A 22,733-nucleotide genomic window follows, 5' to 3' on the forward strand; every position below is an offset into this window, starting at 1 on the left:
TACAAATTTTTACAATATTTTACAATTTTCACAGTTTTACAATGTAGTAATTTTCTACAATGATGAGGTGAGGTCCGAGGAATCGCCATAAGATTACCCGGCATTTGCCTTTTGGTTGGGGAAAACCTCGGAAAAGCCCAACCAGGTAATTAAATCAAAGAGGGAAATGAAGTGATGCCAAGGACTCGCCATAGACCATCCGGCTTCAGTCCCACGGCTGAGGAAAACCTCGGAAGAAACCATTCATTGAGACCAGTGAATAAAATTCATCCAAACTGGTGTGAATTCAAGAAGTACTGTAGTCATTGATTTTAAATATTTATTTTAATCTGCTATTTAACGAAGCTGTATCAACTATACCTGGTAAGGTTTATCTTGTCTCAGCAGCAATAAAACCAAGTCCCTTCAAATGACTATAGGAGGGTTGTAAATTTTCAGGATTCCTTTCAAAATCTTGTTATTACACAGGCTGCCGGAACTCAGTTTCTTGAAAGACAAGCTCACTGACGGAACTACACAGTACGAAGATAGATATTTTGTTATTTAATTTTGCGCTACAGATGTATCAACTAGCCCCTTCCGCCACTGGATGGATGCTCCCCCATCGCCATAACAACACAGACGAAGTAAGACATTTCCTTTCTCTCTCTTTTCACAGTGAGACAAGATACATCACACAGCCTTTAATAGATTATTTAGCGTCGATGGAATTGGTGATATTAAGGTGGTATTTGATGATATGAGACCGATGATTCGTCATGGGATTACCTGGCATCATTTGCCTTACATTTGAAAAATGAATAAGCAGGTAATCAACTCAAGTGGGAATTTAACCCACGCCCGAGGCAGATCCTTTCAGCAGGCAAATACTCTCCCTGTGCATACTTTGTATTACTTGCTATATGTTAAATTTAACCCTTGTTTTCTCCGTTTTCAGTATATGGCGCTTGGCCTACTATGGCTCTGAACCCTTCATATGTTGAACCTTAGGAAGCAATTTGTTTCATAAATAGGCCTTAATACAGGCAGCCGAAAAGAGTTTTAAGATTTCTAACAGACATACACTGATATAAAAGTGAATTTAGGGTAGAATGAAACATTGATAATTTTATAGATTAATACAAATATCAGAATGACTGAAGACATTGGCTAATGTAAAACTGGTGCCATTAACAATAATTACAAGCACAATACCAAGTGAGCCATCTACGCCTTCTTTATACGAAGTTATGCAGTCCCGCACATTGCACATTCACAGTCAATATCGTAAACACAGTAGTTTGCTCGTAATCATATCTTAAATGCAAAAGGCAGTGATATGCCTATCATACTTGATGAGGTGATTAAGGCGTGTAGGTAATAATGATTTGCAGGTTCCTGTTATATACTATGTATGCTCTTTAATGTTCTTGTTTTAATCTGAGAATCCAGAATTGGCGTAGCTTAGTCGGCTAAAGCGCTTGCCTGCCGATCGGGAGTTGCACTCGGGCGCGGGTTCGATCCCTGCTTGGGCTGAATACCTGGTTGGGTTTTTTTCTGAGGGTTTCCCCAACCGTAAGGCGAATGTCAGGTAATCTATGGCGAATCCTCTGTCTAATCTCGCCAAATACCATTCGCTACCACCACTCCTATCGACTTTAAATAACGTAGTAGTTGATACAGCGTCGTTAAATAACCAAGTAATAAAAAAACGAAATTGCCACATATTTACTTCTCATCGATTCTACGCCAGCGATGACGTAAATGTACAACAACATGAGACCAACAGTTTGGACATGCATTATGAAATTGTTGTGATTTTAATACGTTATTAAAATTTGGCAGCGCAACCTTACAAATCTATCATAGATGCTTATTTCATTAGCATTTTAAAACAAAAAGATGAATGCCACTTGTAGGACTTGGACAACCATCGCATATAGTGTAGGGCGCAAAGTGGGCCAAAGCAAGAAGCGGCTACATACGACCCAATCTGCAGGGTCCGATTTGCAGGGACCCTGCCGATCGGGTGGTGTGTAGGCTTGCAGGGACAACAAACCTCGTGTCGGGTGGTTGGTTCGGGCAGCCACCCAATCTGCCGACTCCCCCACTCCAACACCCTGCAAGTTGGGTCGTCTGTAGCACGATCGGGCTGATTTCTTGTCAGTTGCAGCTTGCAGAAGTGGCGTTTATGAAGAACTGAGAGCAGTGACAGTGAGTGCGACGTGAAATGGCGGAAAAGGAGAAAGAAGTCTGGAGGGATATTTTTGAACTGTATAAAGATATGCCTTGTTTGTGGGACATTTCAAACGCAAATTATCTGAACAGAGATATGCGTAATCAGGCTTTAGAAATTCTTCTCGAAAAATACAAATTATGTAGTGCACAGCATGCCAACACAATAGGATCAACGTTATCAATATGCACACCTATGCTTTGTCGAAAATATGAGAAGAGTTTAAATGTTTTCTTATTTTTAAGAGGTTAGGTACAGCTTACAACAGTAAAATTTTGGAAATATTAAACATTTTTTCCCTCCATTACTGTATCTTGTACAACAATGAAAATTAATATGTATAAAACACTGTCCTGCTTACTTACTTACTTACTGGCTTTTAAGGAACCCGGAGGTTCATTGCTGCCCTCACTTAAGCCCGCCATTGGTCCCTATCCTGAGCAAGATAAATCGTCTCTATCATCAAATCCCACCTCCCTCAAATCCATTTTAATATGATCTTCCCATCTACGTCTCGGCCTCCCCAAAGGCCTTTTTCTCTCCGGCCTCCTAACTAACACTCTATATGCATTTCTGGATTCAGATAATACAATATAATATTTGTTTTATTCAGTCTTATGACAAATCAATTATTAAAACAATGACTTATATTTCATAACATGTCATTGAGTTTTATACAAATAAGTTACGAACGTTCGTAACTTATTTGTATAAAACTCTATGACTACATGTTATGAAATATAAGTCATTGTTTTAATAATTGATTTGTCATAAGACTGAAAAAAACAAATATTATATTGCATTATCTGTATTAACATTGACAATCTGAATATTTACAACATGCTTTCTAAGTTAATTTCTGGATTCGCCCATACGTGCTACATGCCCTGCCCATCTCAAACGTCTGGATTTAATGTTCCTAATTATGTCAGGTGAAGAATACAATGCATGCAGTTGTGTAACTTTCTCCATTCTCCTGTAACTTCATCCCTCTTAGCCCCAAATATTTTGCTAAACACTTTATTCTCAAACACCCTTAACCTACATTCCTCTCTCAAAGTGAGAGTCCAAGTTACACAACCATAAAGAACAACTGGTAATATAACTGTTTTATAAATTCTAACTTTCAGATTTTTGACAGCAGACTGGATGATAGAAGCTTCTCAACCGAATAATAACAGGCATTTCGCATATTTATTCTGTGTTTAATTTCCTCCCGAGTATCATTTATATCTGTTACTTTTGCTCCCAGGTATTTGAATTTTTCCGCCTCTTCAAAAGATAAATTTCCAATATTTATATTTCCATTTCGTACAATATTCTGGTCACGAGACATAATCATATACTTTGTCTTTTCGGGATTTACTTCCAAACCTATCTCTTTACTTGCTTCAAGTAAAATTTCCGTGTTTTCCCTAATCGTTTGTGGATTTTCTCCTAACAAATGCACGTCATCCGCATAGACAACTGCCCTTCTTCTCTGTGAAAAAAAAAATACAATATATATTTTTACGGCTAAAAAAGTATTTACTTTTTTTTTAATTCAGTTCAGTGTGCAGTGATGATGCGTTTCCCACATAACTCAAAAACTATCCAACATTCTGTGAAGGAATTTTTGTTGTGTGTATTTATGCACGTCATATCTACAATATGATGCAAGATCACTTCTCTACCTTTAATAGATTGTGTGATAAAAAATAAATTCATTTTAAAAAGTGGTCAAACATCAGTATTTTCTATTACACAAAATAAAATAACTATTGTTTATTAAGGACTGTAGTTGAAAGAGCATGATATTGTAAACATGAGTTTCAGCAATAAAATAAAAAAAGAGAGAACATGAAAAGTTAACAAGTTTTTAAGTTATGAGGGAAACGCTTCATCACTGCACAGTGAACTCTCAACATTTTTAATCTTGAAAAAAAATATATATATATGTGCCTAAATATTTTTTTTAATCGGAAAAAATTTTCTTCATATAGTACCTGTTCATCGTTCTGTAACAACAAACTCAATGCAATTCCAACTCTTTGAAACTTGGAAAGTGAACGAGCCATGATAGCCTCTATCTTTTCACAACGGAGCGGATCAGCCTATTGCAAGTTGGGTCGTGTGGAGAGCAAAACCAATTCGTCCGACCCAACCGCCCTGCAAATCGGACCCTGCAGATTGGGTCCTGTGTAGTGCTAGGACCCATTCAGGGTCCAGTCCTCGTAAAGCCAAGCCGCATTTTCTACCTGCAGAAATGATCATTTTCCCAGAGAGGATTCAATTGAGACCTTCAGCGTTTAATATCACTCGTGCTGGTCATAGTGTAACTGAGTCACAAAGCTCTTGTTATATAAAACATTAAGGGCCGTATTCATAGACATTTTTAGCGCGGGTTTCCGGTGGATGATCAGCGTTTTTCGTATTCATAAACCAGTGTTAGCGATAGGATATGATTTGAATTCTGTACAAGTAACCAGTGGATAGCCGGGGCTAGCTTAGTACGCTCGTAGCGCGTGCTGCGAAATGTCTATGAATAGCACCCTGAGCGATTACGTATTTTAGTTCGCTTTTTAATGCAGCAATCGATGTTCGTCGATCACTGACTTCAGCGACACAAAGACCAGAGCGCCTGGAGGTTAGGCAACCTTCATAAAAATATATACGAGTGAAAGCTCTTGAAGGCACGCAGTAAAAAATCTCTGGCCTAGCCCAAAATTTAGGAGGGGCTCGCGACAAGAACAGTTTGGCTGTGGCGCATGCAGTGCCAGCGTGATCCTTACCTGAATTTATTTTCGCGTGTACATTCTGGATCAGATCAAGAAGTTCCCTTCGTGCTCCGGTTACACATATTGCGTATACGATGTTTAGGTTTTTATTAACAAAGTCCACGCATGCGCAGACAGCCAAGATGATTCTGTCACGAGCCGCACGCCAAAATTTATACTGGTTTTCCTGCGTAATGTAGTAATCAGTCTAGAGATATTTCCTCTGTAATCGACCAGTGTCCACGCCTGTGAAGTAACGGTCAGCGCATCTGGCCGCGAAACCAGGTGGCCCGGGTTCGAATCCCGGTCGGGGCAAGTTACCTGGTTGAGGTTTTTTCCGGGATTTTCCCTCAACCCAATATGAGCAAATGCTGAGTAACTTTCGGTGCTGAACCCCGGACTCATTTCACTGGAATTATCACCTTCATTTCATTCACACGCTAAATAACCTAGATGTTGATAAAGCGTCGTAAAATAACCCAATAAAATAAATCGACCAGTAACACAGTACAGTAAATTTGTAATAACAACGATCAGAATTTAATGTCTGCATTGAATAATATCAATGCTGCGTAACAATTCTTTTGTTGTTGTTGTTGTTGTTGTTATTATTAATGAATCTCCAGAAGAACCCTATATCATCATGAGGTAGGTTACGATTATAGTTTGATACACAATTAAAAGCATACTGTATATGCATATATCAAGCATAAATAGTACATTAGGAGAATAATAATTCATACAATATTAGTTCTAGAAACACTTAAGGCCCATCAATACTGTCTACATACGCATACAAATATCTGTAATCTTAACAAAATGAATCTTAAGAAATTATATGTTCCGAAGTATGAGGGAGAAACCAGAAAAATACGAAAAGTAACTTAATAAAGATTGTAGAGTACGGCAGATCCCGGGAAATACCCTAATCGTTAATGTTTGTGGAAATGGTTTCGTGACATTTTGGTGCGTTGTTATCGATTTAAAAAGGTGCCCCACTTATCATATTCGATAGAAATGAAGTTCTGACTGGTCTTGTTACGTTATATTGATCTCTATTTGAAGACCTCTAATTTGTAAATCGTGAGGACACTTACAAACATGAAAGGGGTAGGAGTTTGTGACGGAAATCAATATGGGCAGTTTAAAGTGGCGTTAGTCCCACTGAGGGCAAGAAAAATAACAGTCCTCTCCTTTCCCCTTCAAGCTCGCCAACATGAGTCCTTTTTTCTTTCTTTTCCTTAATTTTTTTTAACACACTGGAAATGGCTTGTGACATGCTTCGTTAACCTTCTTTATTCTTCAAAGTTTGAAATGTTGTAATAAATATTTAACTAAATTCCCTTCGATTAGTGAAACTTCACTTAAGTACATAAGACGTTTTGCTTTTGCTTGAAAGTTTCTTAGAAGAGAAGAGGAGTGTCATTTTTTTCTTTCAAGGGAAGCTTGAAGAAGAAAGTTATCAGTGTGTTACATAAACCAAAACGTAAACACTATTGATCTATAATCCTAATTGTAGTTCAGAAATTTGGGCAGTTAATGGTGAATTACTCTAATGAGCTAAGTGCGTAATTGTTAGTCCCATTTTAAATATGGCGTGATTGTCATAAAACATGCATTTCCATTAGTTATAGACTGAAATCCCTTAATTTTCTTTTTACATTAAATCTTTAAATAATTTTAAAACAAAAACATACAGGGTGTTTCCCTAACAGTAATACAAGCGTCTATACTGATTTTCATTATTTGAAGCAGGAAATCTTGTCTTCATTGGCAGGAGAATGAGTTCAAGGAGGGTAGCGATTACAGTGTTGGAACATATGAGGAGAACGATATAATTAACTCGAATATCCCGTGCGACATGTGTGGTAGAGAAAATTTGGCAGTATTATGTCAGAAACAGTAAAACGTATCTTGCTAGATCACGTGAGTTGTACAACAGCTTCAGTAATATTGGTGTTTTAAATATACTCTGATGACAATCTTAAGGCTCCGAAAAAAAAAAAAATAATACTGTGACTGATACGGATAACACGTTACTTCCGGTTTGGTGTTTTAAAACTGCAAACAAACATATCGATGTTTCAGAATTCAACCGAAGAAATTTAAGGGATTGTGGAGGAGTCCTGAGTAAAGTCTGGTCCACAATAAACCGGGAAAGGAAACGAGAACGAGAACGGAAATATTGTTAAAATAAATGTATTTAAATGTGAGCATTCACAATTTTCACGTTCTAGTTTCCGGACTCCAGCAAGCTTCTCGTTAATTGTGAATGCTCACATTTAAAAACATTTATTTTAACAATTTTTCCGTTCTCGTCGTTTCCGTTTCCGGTTTATTGTGGACCAGCCTTAAGTATTTTGAGACAGGGAACTGCGAGTCTGCGGGCTCGAACTTGCACGTTATGGCGTGAAATATTTTAGGGCCAGTACGCCACTGATTGACCCTGCACGTGGCAAAGCACTACAATATTGCTATGTCTCTATGGTGCAATCGGTAAACAATGTAGATGATTTCTGTCGGATGATGCAGTCGAGGGTTCAAACTTCAGAAGGTACTAAAATAGACACAATAACGAAAATGAACGAGGACGAAACAAAAAGTAATGCAGTGACGTACTGTCGCTTTATTTACCGACAATTTTACAGTTTCTGTAAAAGCGAAATTTTAAAAACACTGTTGATTAGTTCTTAACAGCTGAGCTTCATCAATTCCCAATAAGGTCCGAAACCATCCCATATCATTTCATACCCCTATTTAATTTTAATATTGTATTATGAGTATTATATATAACAACTTGAAGAACTGATAATTCAGAAACTTTTTGTCGAAGACGCTCGGTTCCCTATCTCAAATTTCTTGTCCATAATCCCTCTATAGCCAGATAAATTTCTTCTGTGAAATTCTGAAACATCCGGTAGAGTTGAATGCGGTTAAGTGAGATATGGTCCACTTTGCCATAGGTCCTCTGTACGAAAATGTTCAAGAGAAGTGTGGAAAAGAGGGAAGATTGGAGAATAATAGTAAAACTGTGAACGAATTGATGTAATATAATATGATTATAATATAATATATGATATAGACTAATATATACCTCTGATAGAGGTTCTGGCTGATACGTACATCTATTATGAGGCAGTACACCTCACTTAACGATATGTGTCAGAGGAAGAACAATAGTTTGTGTACAACTGAAGTCTGATTAGTGTAATATAAACTTATATCTAGTCAGCGATGTATGCAATGAAGGGGAAAAGGAACTGACCACCTTACCTCATTGTCTTCTGACTTAATTTCCTCATAAGCGGTGCCTTATTGGTGTCACTTAGGAGGTTCAAACCTGTCTTCGGACAGTTGACTAAAAAACAACAATATAATATATACAAATTGTTATTCATATGCAGTAATCTCAGATTCAATCTTGAATACTGATATGAACAAACCCCATGCAATAGTTTAAAAAAGAAAAATCGCTACACGCAGGCAGACAACGGCACGTTAAAAGAACTCTTTTTATACTAAAGATAGGCAAACGTACTTCCTTGAGAATATAAGAAAATGGAGTATCACAATAGTCTCTTATACTTAATAAATTATAAATGTATAAGTTATGTATAATCTAGTGGTGTTTGGTAACGTAGGAAGTTTATGTTCCTAATTATTTCAAAACAGAATGTTGTCCATGATATTCAGTTCTTTTGTCCTGTCGATTAGAAAGCTAGAGACAGTGAAATGTTTGAATCTGGACGCTCTTGCGTGCATACGAGTTATACTTGGAGATGTCACTTCACTTGTTGACAACCTGCCGTGCTTTTTGTCGCGTGGAATATGTGCACCCGATTCGAAATATCGATACTTACATAACAATATGGTTCTCTCCTTCACGTGAGAAAAGTGGCATGGCACACAACGTAAATCATTCATGCTTCGAATAACTCCATTGTTATCACGTATAGCACGGACAGGTTCACATGTCATATTATATGACCTAAATTTCCTTTCGATGTAATGTCACTAAATTTTGTTCTCAGCCTAGAATATCGTTATTGTGTTTACTTATTATATTTTAATTGTAAGCCCATTTTGAAAAATATCAATGTCAATATACGCAATATTAGGTGATTCTACAGCCGAGAGGACATGCCTCAGTCGTGTTATATAAAAAGTCTTCCTCGCGATGTAACATGTCTGGAGAATTGTGACTCTCTCAGATATTATTATTATTATTATTATTATTATTATTATTATTATTATTATTATTATTATTAGGTAATACCAGTGCGGAAGGGCTTCATTGCAAAACGAGTGTGAAATTTGGGGCGCGAGTGCTTCAATTATACGAGTTTTGCACTGGCTCTTCCCGCAATTATATACTATAATTAAATGTAATTAATTCACGTCAAAATGCGTTTTCATCAGATTTGTTGCCAAGACATTAGTAGGAATCCATTGTTGATATAAACAGCTATTGAGTTTGGACGATATTTTGCGTGCTTAACGTTTCAATATTTAAGTTATTCTGAATTATGGATTTTGATTGTTTTTTCTCATTTTATTTAAATTCATGAATAATTTATTCTAATTCTCAGTACTTCATGTAAATGTGAAGCGTTTCATATTTAATTTAGGTGCAGAAAGTGCGTATTTTTCCGCACTAAATGTAGAAATCGTACTTCCAATGTCAGTTCTGTTGCTAAGAAACCTATTATTCCGCACTTTTGTAAAAAAATATTTTGTGCGAGATCGTGCGTATTTGCTTGGTTTCCGCACAAAACCAATCCGCGGAAAGTCTAAAATTTCACATTCAGTACTCCCAACCTAACACACGTAACAATTTCCCTCTTCTTACCGCTTAAGTGACATATTGATTTTACTGCTTTAGGCTTTTAACATATTATTTTTAGAGACGTTCAATATAGTAATAATTATAACTTGGAAACTTACCACTGCAATTTCACCTAAATTGCACTGTTAATTATTGTTTTTAAATATTTGCAAAAATTAAGTAAACTCTACAACTCCACTAAAGTTACTGCATTCGTGATGCAAGTTAAAATGAAAAATAAATCATTACATAACCTTACCGTTTGTTTTAAGTTCGCATTTATAGACTGGGGGAAAAAAAAGACAGACATATATCACGGCCTTGCTGGAGTATAGTAAACACAGAAAACATTTTAAAGCAACAATGTTGAAGATAGATATTTTTTGTTCTGTTTTTGCCGTCATTGAACAGAAACCAAGATAGAGATTTCATTGCAACTAATTAGAAATTCCTCTTTCAGGTATGTAATAAACGATCTTCGCACAAAATAATGTACGATACACGAGCGGTATGTTTTCTTTCAATTCTCGGAAATTAAAAAAGCTCAACTACGTTTCGCTTTTTCAAACTTTTCCTCGAACATGAAAACTTCAACATACCGCTCTTGTAACGCATATTACTATTGTCATATGAGTAAAGCAAGGAAGAAATAGAAACGGTAATGAATACAGGGTTGTTTGCGATCTCTGATAACGAATTTGAATGACATGTGTGTCAGGAGTTACACGACAGCTGAACTGTGGCGCGAGGTGACAGACCAGTAGTAAGTGATCTCATAGTCAGAGTGCACGGCAACTCACAACAGAAATTCCCAAGAAAATCGAGCCTTTTGGGAGGAGTACATTACGACCTTTTCCAATGCAAAGTACAGCTAAGTGAAAATGAAAGAAGCCTGCAATAAACGAGGTTTCGTTATTTCCAAGAAAGGCATCTTCTGTGTACTTAATAAGATTGGTAAAGCTCGAATGGAATTAATTTGTATCATCTCGTGGGGTGCGGCGACTTGTGACGGGGGGTGGATTTGCTTGCTTTTTCCACTCTGGAATTAATCTCATCCGAGCTTTGCCAGTCTTATTAGATACACACAAGATGTCTTTCTTGGAAATAACGAAACCACGTTTTTTTTGCAGGTTCCTATCGGAAAGGATTGTTATGTACCCCCCCCCCCAAAAGGCTCGATTTTCTTGGGCATTGCTGCTGAGGTACACCGTGCACTCTGATTATGAAATCACTCACCACTGGTCTGTCACCTCTCGCCGCAATTCAGCTGTCGGTGTGATTCCTGACGCACATGACGTCATTCAAATTCGTTATCAGAGATCAGAAACAACTCTGTAGTATGTGTACTGAAATTAGAGACTGAACTTAATAGTAAACGAAGTGTCATTGAGATAGGGGAATTAGATTTACACACAAATGATACGAGGGTCACTCCAAAAGTAATGCACATCATTTTTTTTTTAATTTATTTTTTATTCTACAGCTTTCCAATTTATGGAGGTCATAGATACATCCTTCCCGCTTGTATTCAAATTTAATTTAAGTCGTCCCCGTGAGTGGCGCCATGATAGCACTCTTTCAAGATGGCTGCTGTACTCGACATTCGTCAGAAGCAACATGCTTTTATCGAGTTCCTGTGCTGTGAGAACGAGACAGTGGAAAATATTCACAGGAGATTGAAACAGATGTAGGGAGATGCAGCTGTCGATTGCAGTACGGTTAGTCGGTAGGCAAGCAGATTATCTGTTGAAAGAGGGCACGCCAATATTCGGGATACTCCTCGCAGCGGCAGACCCTGCACTGCACGAAGTCCTGACAATGAGCAGCGTGTTAGTAACTTGGTTGTGGCTGACAAACGCGTAACAGTGAAAGAATTGTCACTCCAAGTTGGAATAGAAGAAGCAAGTGTGTGCAGAATATTGAAACAGTATGCCTTACGGAACCACCATTAATTCTGACGCGTATGTGGCAACTGTCAAGAAACTTCATGCTCGACTGAGTCGTGTTCAACCACATCGAGAGAAGCAGGATGTTCTGCTATTGCACGACAACACACGGCCACTTGTCAGAGCACAGACCAGATCAGAAAACTTGGATGGACAACACTGAAACATCCGCCTTACAGTCCTGGTCCATGCGATTACCATCTCTTTGGTAAACTGAAGGAATCCCTTCGCGTAACGAGGTTTGAAGATGACGACTTCCTCGTGCACGCTGCTAAAGAGTGGCTCAGACGTGTTGGTCCAGACTTTTACCGTGGAGGTATACAGGCCCTCGTTCCAAGGTGGCGTAAGGCAGTTGAAAGGGACGGGGATTATGTGGAAAAGTGACATTTTGTTCCTAAAGGATGTATCTACATTCTGTGAAAATAGCAAAGCTGTAGGATAAAATTGTAATTTTTAAATAAGTGTTGTGCATTCTTTTTGGAGTGTCCCTCGTAAATAGTGTCAGATGATTAAAGTATGAACTAGATGAAATGATAAAAGAAAAGAATGGACACGGAAGGACACAGTGTTGAATAAAGGAAGATAAGTATACCTGAGTCGTCCACTAAATTTATAATTGGTATAAGTAATATAAGAACGGGAATGCTGCACAGTGGGACGGATTGCGATTCTAGCCGGAACAAAATCTAATATTGATAAATTGCCTTCGAATCGTTAAAAATAGCAAGATGAAGGTAAATTATTATGACATTTGATGAAATATTTGTATGAGAATTACTATTTTAGTATAGAATGCCTATTTGTTAAAAAATCATACAGTAATATAAATTGCATACAACTAATGCGAATGAAAATTAAAGTAAACAGAAATTATTTCACAGACTACTATGAAAATAAAAGTAATACAATTATATAGTAAATTTTATTAGTCACATTTAGAAATCTGAAGCGTTTGTTGTAGTGTCGGACCTGCTAGCGCTAGTGTCGTCCTCATCTTGGGGTTGCAGTTGAGCTGTGCTGGCGATGGTACTTGCAGCTGGTACTTGTAGTAGTTTAATTACCTCTACTGACAGTTTTGATTTTCTTGGACTTGGATGTCGATTGATCTGGGATATGATGGGATCAGAAGATACTAATAATGTGTGTAGGACATCTGGCTCGAATGCAAGACCAAACGGTTGAGTGGCAATAAATCATGTCATAATCAAATCACCGTTTTGCATTGTTATTATTTAGTAACTTCCCTTTTTTTGTGTAACTACAGGCCCTTTGTCGTTATTTCCTCCCGTGACAATATAATAATTTGAAGTTCTATCATACTTTTTGAATTACGAGTATTATTATTCCCTGTTATTATTATTATTATTATTCCGTATTATTATTATTATTATTATTATTATTATGCTATGATTTGTAATTGTACTTTCCATGGTTTAAATTGCCTTTGCAAAATCCATTTATTAGTCACGTGTTCCCTGAATCGAAATTATTTGTAATTTATTTATATTTGTATTAATGGAGCATTTCTCGTGCATTACATACAAAAATCCTTTGTAATATATGCATTACCTAGGAAATCACTGTTTTGAATTGAATTGCTGTTATATCCGCCCTGAATTTTTCCTGCGTCATTAAACTCTTGTTTAAACCGAAATAACATTTTAAATTCCTCTTTCAATGATACACAGATTTCATTTTCATGAATGTTTCATATATAGTTTTCATGGGAATTTAACATTAATATCTCCGCATGTATTTGCAGCTTAACTGACATTTATTATGCCAGTTCCTACATGTCAAATACACTAGGTACTGTTCCGGCTACGGGAATCACCATGGAAACTGCGATAAAGAGATGATTGTCATATATTTCTGTATTCTTTTGTTACACGATTAAAAATAAAACAAAAGAACGTTTCCGGTGAGTAATTTTTTTAGAGGTTAACAACCACCATTGTATGAGAGTTTTAATTAAATTAATGATGAATATGAAGTACTATATCAGTGGAATAAATCAAGATAAAAGCACGAAATTAACTCTTGTATTTCCAATAGTTCGAGGACGCTAGAAGAGCGTTGTTATATTCGAGATACGAGCCATAGAAGCTAGTGCGGAATAGCTTTTAAAGTTACAGAAGTTTAAAATTTTACGATTGTTGTTCGGAATTAATGAAACATGGATGATGATAATAGCAAAGTTTGCGTTTAAAGGGTATGATGTCAACTCATTGGCATTTCGAAGTAACGCTTATATCCAACGATGTTTTTGTCACCTTAAAATACTAGAGATCGTTTACAAAGTTATTCATATGCAAATGTCATTTTTGTTATTGTCAGAAGCTTTAAAATGGCTTTCGAAGCTGCTTTTACATTCCTCGCGTAAATTTCGCAACATAAATAAAGTTTTAATACTTGAACTAAATAGTACTAAAATTATAGTGCTTCTGGGCTAATTGTCAAATGCAGTATATTTTGTAAATTGTTTTTAAATCAAGCAGTAACTTTTAGGAGAGCTTTTAAAACATTTTGAATTATAATAGAAGTTTACTATCGCGGAATTTAACTGTGAGAAACAGAGACACTAGTGAATAGTTTTAACTGAATGGTCAGGAAGTCAGCTTTCAACGCCGTTAACCCAGGTTTATTCGCGAAAGAGCTGAAATGGAATTCGTAGTGGGAGAACCAATATTGGAACAGATTTCCTGGAAATATTTCTGGCGCCATACCTGCATCTTCTAAGACGTCATGCCTTGGACTAACGATATGGAATGAGCTCTGGTTAGAATCCTCATGGGGAAAGAGATTTTCTCATGACATTGCGGTAGTGCATGGGACCAGTGATGAATTTATGAAACCTGTTAAGAAGATCCTAAACGTCAGAAATCTTACTACGTGTACACGGTTACAAAGTTCATAATCTTCATTTCATAGTGTCTATTTGCTCCTTGAAAGCGACGTTTTTTTTTTTTTTTAATTCGTGTACAGTATTTATTTTAAGCTGTAGAAGAACATTGGACGTAGATAGCCATAGATTACTAAACAAATCTAAAAGTTTCAATGTTCTAGTGAAAATTCTGCGAGTAAAACAGAAGTTTACGGATCTTTAATGTCGTTTCTCGCTAAGAAGACACGTGATCTGGTTGTAGCACTGCACTTGTAACATTGCAGAATAAGTAAACAAGACTGAACGCTCAGATAGGAGAGTGTAGTTTCACCTTCGCCTGGAGACATTTTCATTCTTAATGTTTGTCTGCATTATTGAAAATGTACTTCCTCTTCGGTCATTGCATTTTCCGGCCAAGATCTTACAACATCGTGGGACAAAGCTTCCCTTAAACTTTCTCTTGAATGTTTCTAATCTCTACAGTTACACCGTATGTGTTACTTTCAGATTGTTCAGCAGTACCTTTCTGAATGCATAAGGAATTATACATGTTCACTTATATTTTGATTTGGAAATGGTCATTACAAATATTGTGTAACTTAATTTTTACTCAGATTTGACAACTGTTTATAAAATTGATGACTGAAGAAGTTACAGTATCAAACATATGATTTCTTGCCGTATCTATATCCCAGTAGCCTGATAATTTTACTCGTCTTCAGATTCTTAAAACGAAGAGATCCAACTATCAAATCTGTTTTGTGGTGATCTTTCTGTAGGTCGTAGGACTTCATATTAACAGGCTTAATTCACATTTTTACCTTAAAATTAGTAATGGAGTGATGACATAAAGTTGATGAAACCATGCAGCGAGAAGAACTGTACCCGAGAACACCTGTTATATTTGTCTCTCACAAGTTTCTATCGGTCTCGCGGGAATTTGAATCTAGTTGTCCGGCGAGGAAATCCGTCGCTTAAGCCTTGATAATGTGGGTGGTGGTGGTGGTGGTAGCGGCGGCGGCGGTGAAGGTGGAAGTGGTGGTGGTGATGGTAGTGTTCGCTGTTACTTTTATTTTCTGATTTAATTTCCATCTACAATCCACCGGATCCAGTATAGTTTTCCAGTAAGAAAATGTAAATATCCTTCTCTCTTAAGACCCGGATGTGCCTCTTACCTCATCTTTGGCATGCGGCTTAGCGCTGTACTGGCCATATGGTAGGAAATAACACTGTTTATAATATGATGTCTAATAGTCATTTAAAATTCACAGTTTTATCCGTGATGTTTTATAATAGTAATATGCGTTACAAGAGCGGTATGTTGACGTTTTCATGTTCGAGGAAAAGATTGAAAAAGCGAAACGTAGTTGAGCTTTTTTAATTTCCGAGAACATGAAAACAAACATACCGCTCGTGTATCGTACATTATTTTGTGCGAATATCGTTTATTACATACCTGAAAGACGAATTTCTAATTAGTTGCAATGAAATCTCCATGTTGGTTTCTGTTTAATGACGCCAACTTCGGAACACCAAAATATCTTTCTCCAACATTGTTGCTGTAAAAAGTTTTCTGTATTTACTATACTCCAGCAGGCCATGATATACGTCTGTCTTTTTTTTCCGCGAACTTAAAACAAACGGTAAGGTTATGTAATGATTTATTTTTCATTTTAATATTTTAACAATATTATTAATATAACATATTGCAGTAATAACGTCGGCATCTGGAATCTCGTTGATTTTTTCACGGCTTCCTTAATGTTACTTGTATCAGGAATGCAATAAGTTTCGTGGAGTAGTAGACTTTACTTAATTTTTGCAAATATTTAAAAATAATAATTAACATTGCAATTTAGGTGAAATTGCAGTGGTAAGTTTCCAATTTATAATTATTACTATGTTAAACTTCTCTAAAATAATATGTTAAAAGCCTAAAGCAGTAAAATGAATGTCGCGCTTAAGCGGTAAGAAGAGGGAAATTGTTATGTGTGTTACGTTGGGAATACTGAATGTGGTATTTCACACTTACCGCGTATTGGTTCTGTGCGGAAAACAAGCAAATATGCACGATCTCGCACAAACGTTCTTGAAAGGAAGGCATCTTTAAATAATTGAAGCGTCGGCTGGAACAACGTTATAAGTTACATTTGGTAAAATTTACAGGAGCTGTAAAAATGTGTACACGTACAACGTTGTTCTTATAGGGTAGCAAACTTTTGAGTGGACAAATTTCAAGTACTGCATTGATGGACAGTTGCAAGCCAAAGAGTATAGCAAGGTAACATGACAAACAACATTATTACACGGAAACACGCCGAATGAAAATTTTGTAACTTACAACGTTGTTTCAGCCGACGCTTCAATTATTTAAAATAATATTATAGACTACCATGGAATTGGAATGGAACTGAGATGGGCACGGACGGCCCAGCACTGCGACCTATTGAGATCTATTGCGCTAACCCTCGATATAGAATGAGTTGCATGCCACAGATCCCTTACGCGCACCGACCTAACCACATGACTCCCTTATCGACCGATCCCTACAGCCGATAGAATCATATACCATTTCAGCTTCGGCAAATTCCCCCAAGGCCCCCTGTCGGTCCGAGGCGAAATAGACTACCATGAACTATCGCTTATTGTAATACACATTTCTAAACAAGTTTTTTGTAACCTCACACAAATGCTTTTAGTTTTGCTTTAGAATGTATGTTTCAAATATGAACGTTTATAAAACAGTGATAGGCTATGTGCGTCTACAAGATATTTCAAAGTGATTTGACACCAAAAGAAAGAATTCGTAACAGATAAGAGCAAACTGTCACTACTGAATCAATTACTCAGAGAGTTAATTTTGCAAATGAAAATAAAACCGATAAAAGTATAGTCTACAATTTATTATTGAAGGTGAAATTATTATTATATACGACGGAGAGTCAAAAAGTAACCTTAATAATTGTTTTATTAATCGAATATATACAATAAAACTACAAACACTTTATCACTTTTCAATATAGTATAACAGGAACACTTGCATTGAACATAGTGGAGACTATGTTGAAAAATGATGAAATATCTGTAGTCTTATTATACATATTCCATTAATAAAACAATTATTAAAATTACTTTTTGATTCTCCTTCGTAATTATACATCATATGTAAATTATATCATAATAATAATAATAATAATAATAATAATAATAATAATATCGTTCCTTATTCCCATTTTGTTTAACTGAGTAAGCCCCTGTAATTTCATTCCCTTTCCAAACCATTTAACAAATTCTCAGAGACAAAGAGGAGAAATGTGAAGATGGTTTTTGAAGTCGAGACTACAGCTTGATATGAATTTAAAACCTCAATAGATGATAGAATAGCTGTTAAAATTACTGATTCCTTTACTGTCAGAAGCTTAATAGTGTTTTAAAATCTTAGTCGACGAAGGAAGTTCAGTTTGTATAGTCAAATGGCTTCAACGCTAGAATACTCGCTGTATAAATAAAAGAACAATCAAGCTCCGAGATAGAAAAGACCCTTTGCCGTTCGTTTTCATCCTTAACGTCCGTTTGAATTATTAACATTGTTTCTTTTCTTCCGCTCTCTCCGGTCTATTGATTGCTTTACCCGCCTGGGTGTTGTAATATCCATTACTATGGAAGTTCTTAATTATGCATGGATTTCGCTTATTAAATACACGGGCTTAATAATTAATTCTATATAGGGGTTATTTGACGCACAACAAAGTTGTGAGAGGGTGTGTGTAGGCTACAGTGACATGATTTGACAAGGAGGTAAAAGAGGGACTGTGCATTGTAAACGTAGGGTAGGGGGGCTGGAACTATTACCTAATCTGAAAGACTATTAAATTACAACGGGAGGGTGGCCCAAGAAATAGAAGTCAGGTAAAGTTTTATTGTATTAAGATCGCTTAATATAAGAGTACTTACCACAGTGCCTTCGTGACACACTGTTAGTCGTACTGCTAGGAGACATGGGTTCAAATTCCGTATCGAAGCGGATAAAGTCGTTGTTAGGGAGATTTTCTCGTTTCTCACGACATTTTCAGTTCTTCATCAAACGAAAATCCTAATTGTGTAGGCCTGCATAGCTTGAATAGATGGCGGTAATTGTGGATTCGTGCTCTTTTTTCGTATGTGGATATGTCGATTGCAGCGATATTTTACTACTTAATTAACTTATTATTCCCAGAATATGAATTTTACCAGCAATCGAAAAGTATTGGGAATAAATTTGAATAAGGAACAAAATAAAGTTTCCTTCCCAGGCAGGATTCGAACCATGAAAGTCTAAGTTACCAGTCTGTCGTGCTCTGGAGTGAACAAGGCTGTGAAATCAGCTACAAGGGTCGGTCTGGCTTTTTTGCCACTACTGTACATTCACTCATTTATAACTTCTTCACAAACAACACATTACAAGGAAAAGACGTACAATTTAAAATTACATTTAGATACCAGTAATGGATAAAATATTATATAACACACGAGAGTGAACTGATTTTATGCGCTCGTTGAAATTACCCACTCACGGACAAAATTTAATTCTACTCTCTTATACTATATATGAATTACTATTACTAAAACACCTAAGGCCCGATTTCTTCAACCTTTGTTAAAATGCACCTAACAGAGCGTTAATTAATTGTAAGTTAAAACTATAAGTTGCTGTTAAAAATATTGCGTTTCTTCAACTTTACATTTCAGATTTTAACATTCTGTTTATTAACACTCTGTTAGGACCAGAGATTCTAGAATTTAACCATAACCTATAACCAAGTATAGGCTCAATTCTGTTTTCTGAACTCTGATAGTTGCGATTCTCGCTTATTTCCGTTGTTTGATTCAGAGAGGATAGAAGTCTTTCTATTCTCTCAGGTTTGACTTATGCTTCTTTCCATCGTCTGTATCACAGTAGCATGGAGCGGTGTATTGGTATTGCTGTTGGGAAATGGAAAACACTGGGACAAAAAGAAATCTTGGGACTAATTTCTCTTCCTTCGAGAGAAGCCTTCTGTGGAAATAATTTCGCAGTATAAACGAATTATTGAGAATAAACAAACAAACGGATCTGCGTTGAAAGCGAAAAGTGAGGCTTGGCAGAAAATAGCCTATACCTTTGTATGAACTTCTGTTCTGTCAAATCACAGAAATCATCCTCTCTGTTTATGTATTCATGGATATCATTTTCTGAATAATCAAAATATAGAAGTTCAGCATATAACACACCAGCCGTATTGAATATTTCTATGCTAACAGAGAGTTAAATGATTTAACTACATGAAATTGAGCAGTTAAATTAACATGGATTTTAACAGCCTGTTAGTACTAACTAGTACTAGAAATGCTTCACCTGTTAAGTTTACAGTTAAAATGGAATAACATACTGTTATAATTTAACAAAGGTTGAAGAAACCGGGCTTAATTGTCTAAGAAGTTTAGCTAACAAATGTAACAGTCTGAAATATTTTTTTAAGTTACGGAAACGTAAAATATTTGTTCTTTGCTAATTATATTAGACTAATATTTTACTAACTTGTAGATACATAAAATACTTAGCTAAATTGCGGTTAATTATCAAGTATTTCCGCGAGTTATTGAACGATGTAACTATAAAATATTTTGCAGAGTTACAAGGGCACAATTGTTTAGGAAGTCATGAGGTAATCTATTCTGTAACGGATGAACTGAATTGGGGGATGGAGATCGATACGTGTTAACAAGTGCGTGGTTCTTGCTTGCAGGTGGTACAAGGAGGGAAACACGTACCCGCTGGAGGCAGAAATGCAACCCGGCAACTCCAGGGACTCCATCACGAGGGCAGTACTCACGCTGACGCCGGCACGCAGCGACGATGGCGCCGCGTATCGCTGCGTCGTGTGGAACCGCGCCATGCCCGAGGGCAGCAAGCTCGACGCCCGTGTCACTCTCAACGTCAACTGTGAGTACAAACATAACCAGGACGCTTGTGTACTCTCCCACTAACGTACTTAATTTTTCTCTTTTGTGTCTAGCTTTTCTGTTCTCTTTACTTTTCTTCCTTATTTCTTTTTCTTTTATCTCTTTCTTTCTCCTTACTTTCCCCCAGTTTCTTTTCCATTTCTTTTTCATCAATTTCTTTTCTTTCCCCTCCATTAAATTTTCTTTTCTGCTTATCTTATGTGCATTTCATTTCCCATATCCTTTATTTTGTGTTTATACAGAGTGTAACAGAACCTAACCGACAAACTTTGACGAATGATAGGTAACACAGAGAGGATAATTTTTTTTTTTAAGGTACAGATCCTCCATGACACGTTCTGAAAAAACAGTGCATCTGAGATGTCAGATATCCGGCAATTTTTTTTATGATAGTAGCTAATGAAATTCAATTTTCCATGCGTTACCTGACAATTTACAACAGCTGTTAAAAATACTGTATCTCATTAGTATAGCCCGGATGTTTAGGCATTTATTTTGGTTAAAATAGACAGGCATATAGGCACTAAAATAGTAAAAATAGGCAGTGGAATAGGCATTTATTATTCATGAAAATAGACAAATAATAATAATAATAATAATAATAATAATTTATTCAACCTGGCAGAGTTAAGGCCATACGGCCTTCTCTAACACTCAACCAGGAGTAAAACTGAGTTACAAAAAACACTACAAATGTATAAAGTACACTACAATTTTACACACAAAACTGAATAAGATAATAATAATATAATGTAAACAACAAGTAGGCCTAAGTAGAAATCAGACATAATATATAACATACAGAAAGAAAGGAAAAAGCATAATAAAATATGAACAGCAGGTCAAAATAAATGAGACATACAAAGAATAAAAAATAAGACAATTATTGATAATAATAATAATAATAATAATAATAATAATAATAATATATAATAATATGAGTAGTAGTAGTAGTAATAATAATAATAATAATAATAATAATAATAATAATAATAATAATAATAGTAGTAGTAGTAATAAAATAGTGCAGTACAAAGCATACAATGAATACAATATGTTTAGGTACACACAGTAAGGAAAATTATTATTATATATAGCTCAAGTTATCACATTATAGATATACCATTATCGATAACTATGAAAACAAAGATAAAATAAGTTAAATATCACTACAACATAAAAAATGTGAATATATGGAAACATGCAATACAACACTTGTCATAATAGTAAGTTAGTTTGGAAACTCGTCATAAGATAATTTTCCAGGCGGCAGAGATAGACAAATACTTTATAAACTATCCCATACGGTACTCACTTTCCTTGGTTACATGTCACAACAAGATGCTTTTTTAAGTTGTCAAGTGTCATAGTGAGCCTCCTGATAGAGAGAACGTTTTTCACGGTGGAAAAAGATCTTTGTACTTCTACTGAAGTGATTGGAGCAAACTTAAAACAACTTATTTCAGAAGGACTGTACAGTGCAAAAATCGCTAAATTGATATCTACATTATCAGTGTAAAAAGAGATTCTCTTCCTTCCCGATGTAATAATTAAACAAATCGCAAAATACCTACATCAATATAAATTTTATAATTAATTTTTTTCTGATTTAACGAGAAAACCACCACCTTCTAATTCCAAGAAAATTTGCAGAGCTGCTGCGCTGACAACAACGATAGGCCTACTATGCATATGATGTAGACCTATTAGGCGCTGAGTGGTTTTATGATGACATTGATACTGAAATGACTTCTGTTTATTTTATTCATATCCAAACGAATCGCACGAAATTACAGCTGGGATTATACTCAACAGGAGTGAAGAGAGGCAGGTTGTCAACATGCTTTGTTCCTAGATTTATTTGTAGTTATAAATTTTATTGTGTGTATTTGTTTAATACGTGTTACAGTTGAAACTACCTATGGCTGTGAATTAATGATACTAATGTGAGAATGCCTACTTCGTGAATAAATAAAGGCGTGTAATTTCTCATAGGAACGCTTAAAGACACAGAAGATAAAACTGTCGGAAAATACCTGGAAGCAAACAGTTCACCTGTCTAATAAAAGTATATTTATCTTAAAATAAATGCTTCATACTTTTAAAATCAAAGTTATTTGAAATG

At 36.0% G+C, this 22,733-nt stretch overlaps 1 protein-coding gene across 4 annotated transcripts in view; it reads left to right on the forward strand.

Moving 5' to 3' along the window:
• The window catches only part of ed (echinoid), a 927,271-nt gene that overhangs the window by 552,222 nt on the left and 352,316 nt on the right, over window positions 1-22,733 (forward strand). For all 4 annotated transcript variants that reach the window (XM_069848005.1, XM_069848002.1, XM_069848004.1 and 1 more), the window contains exon 3: window positions 20,392-20,588. In XM_069848005.1, coding sequence (XP_069704106.1) covers window positions 20,392-20,588 — 197 coding nt within the window. The remainder of the gene's footprint in view (window positions 1-20,391; window positions 20,589-22,733) is intronic.

This window comes from Periplaneta americana, chromosome 15, assembly GCF_040183065.1.
Source record: "Periplaneta americana isolate PAMFEO1 chromosome 15, P.americana_PAMFEO1_priV1, whole genome shotgun sequence".
Classification (NCBI taxonomy): domain Eukaryota; kingdom Metazoa; phylum Arthropoda; class Insecta; order Blattodea; family Blattidae; genus Periplaneta; species Periplaneta americana.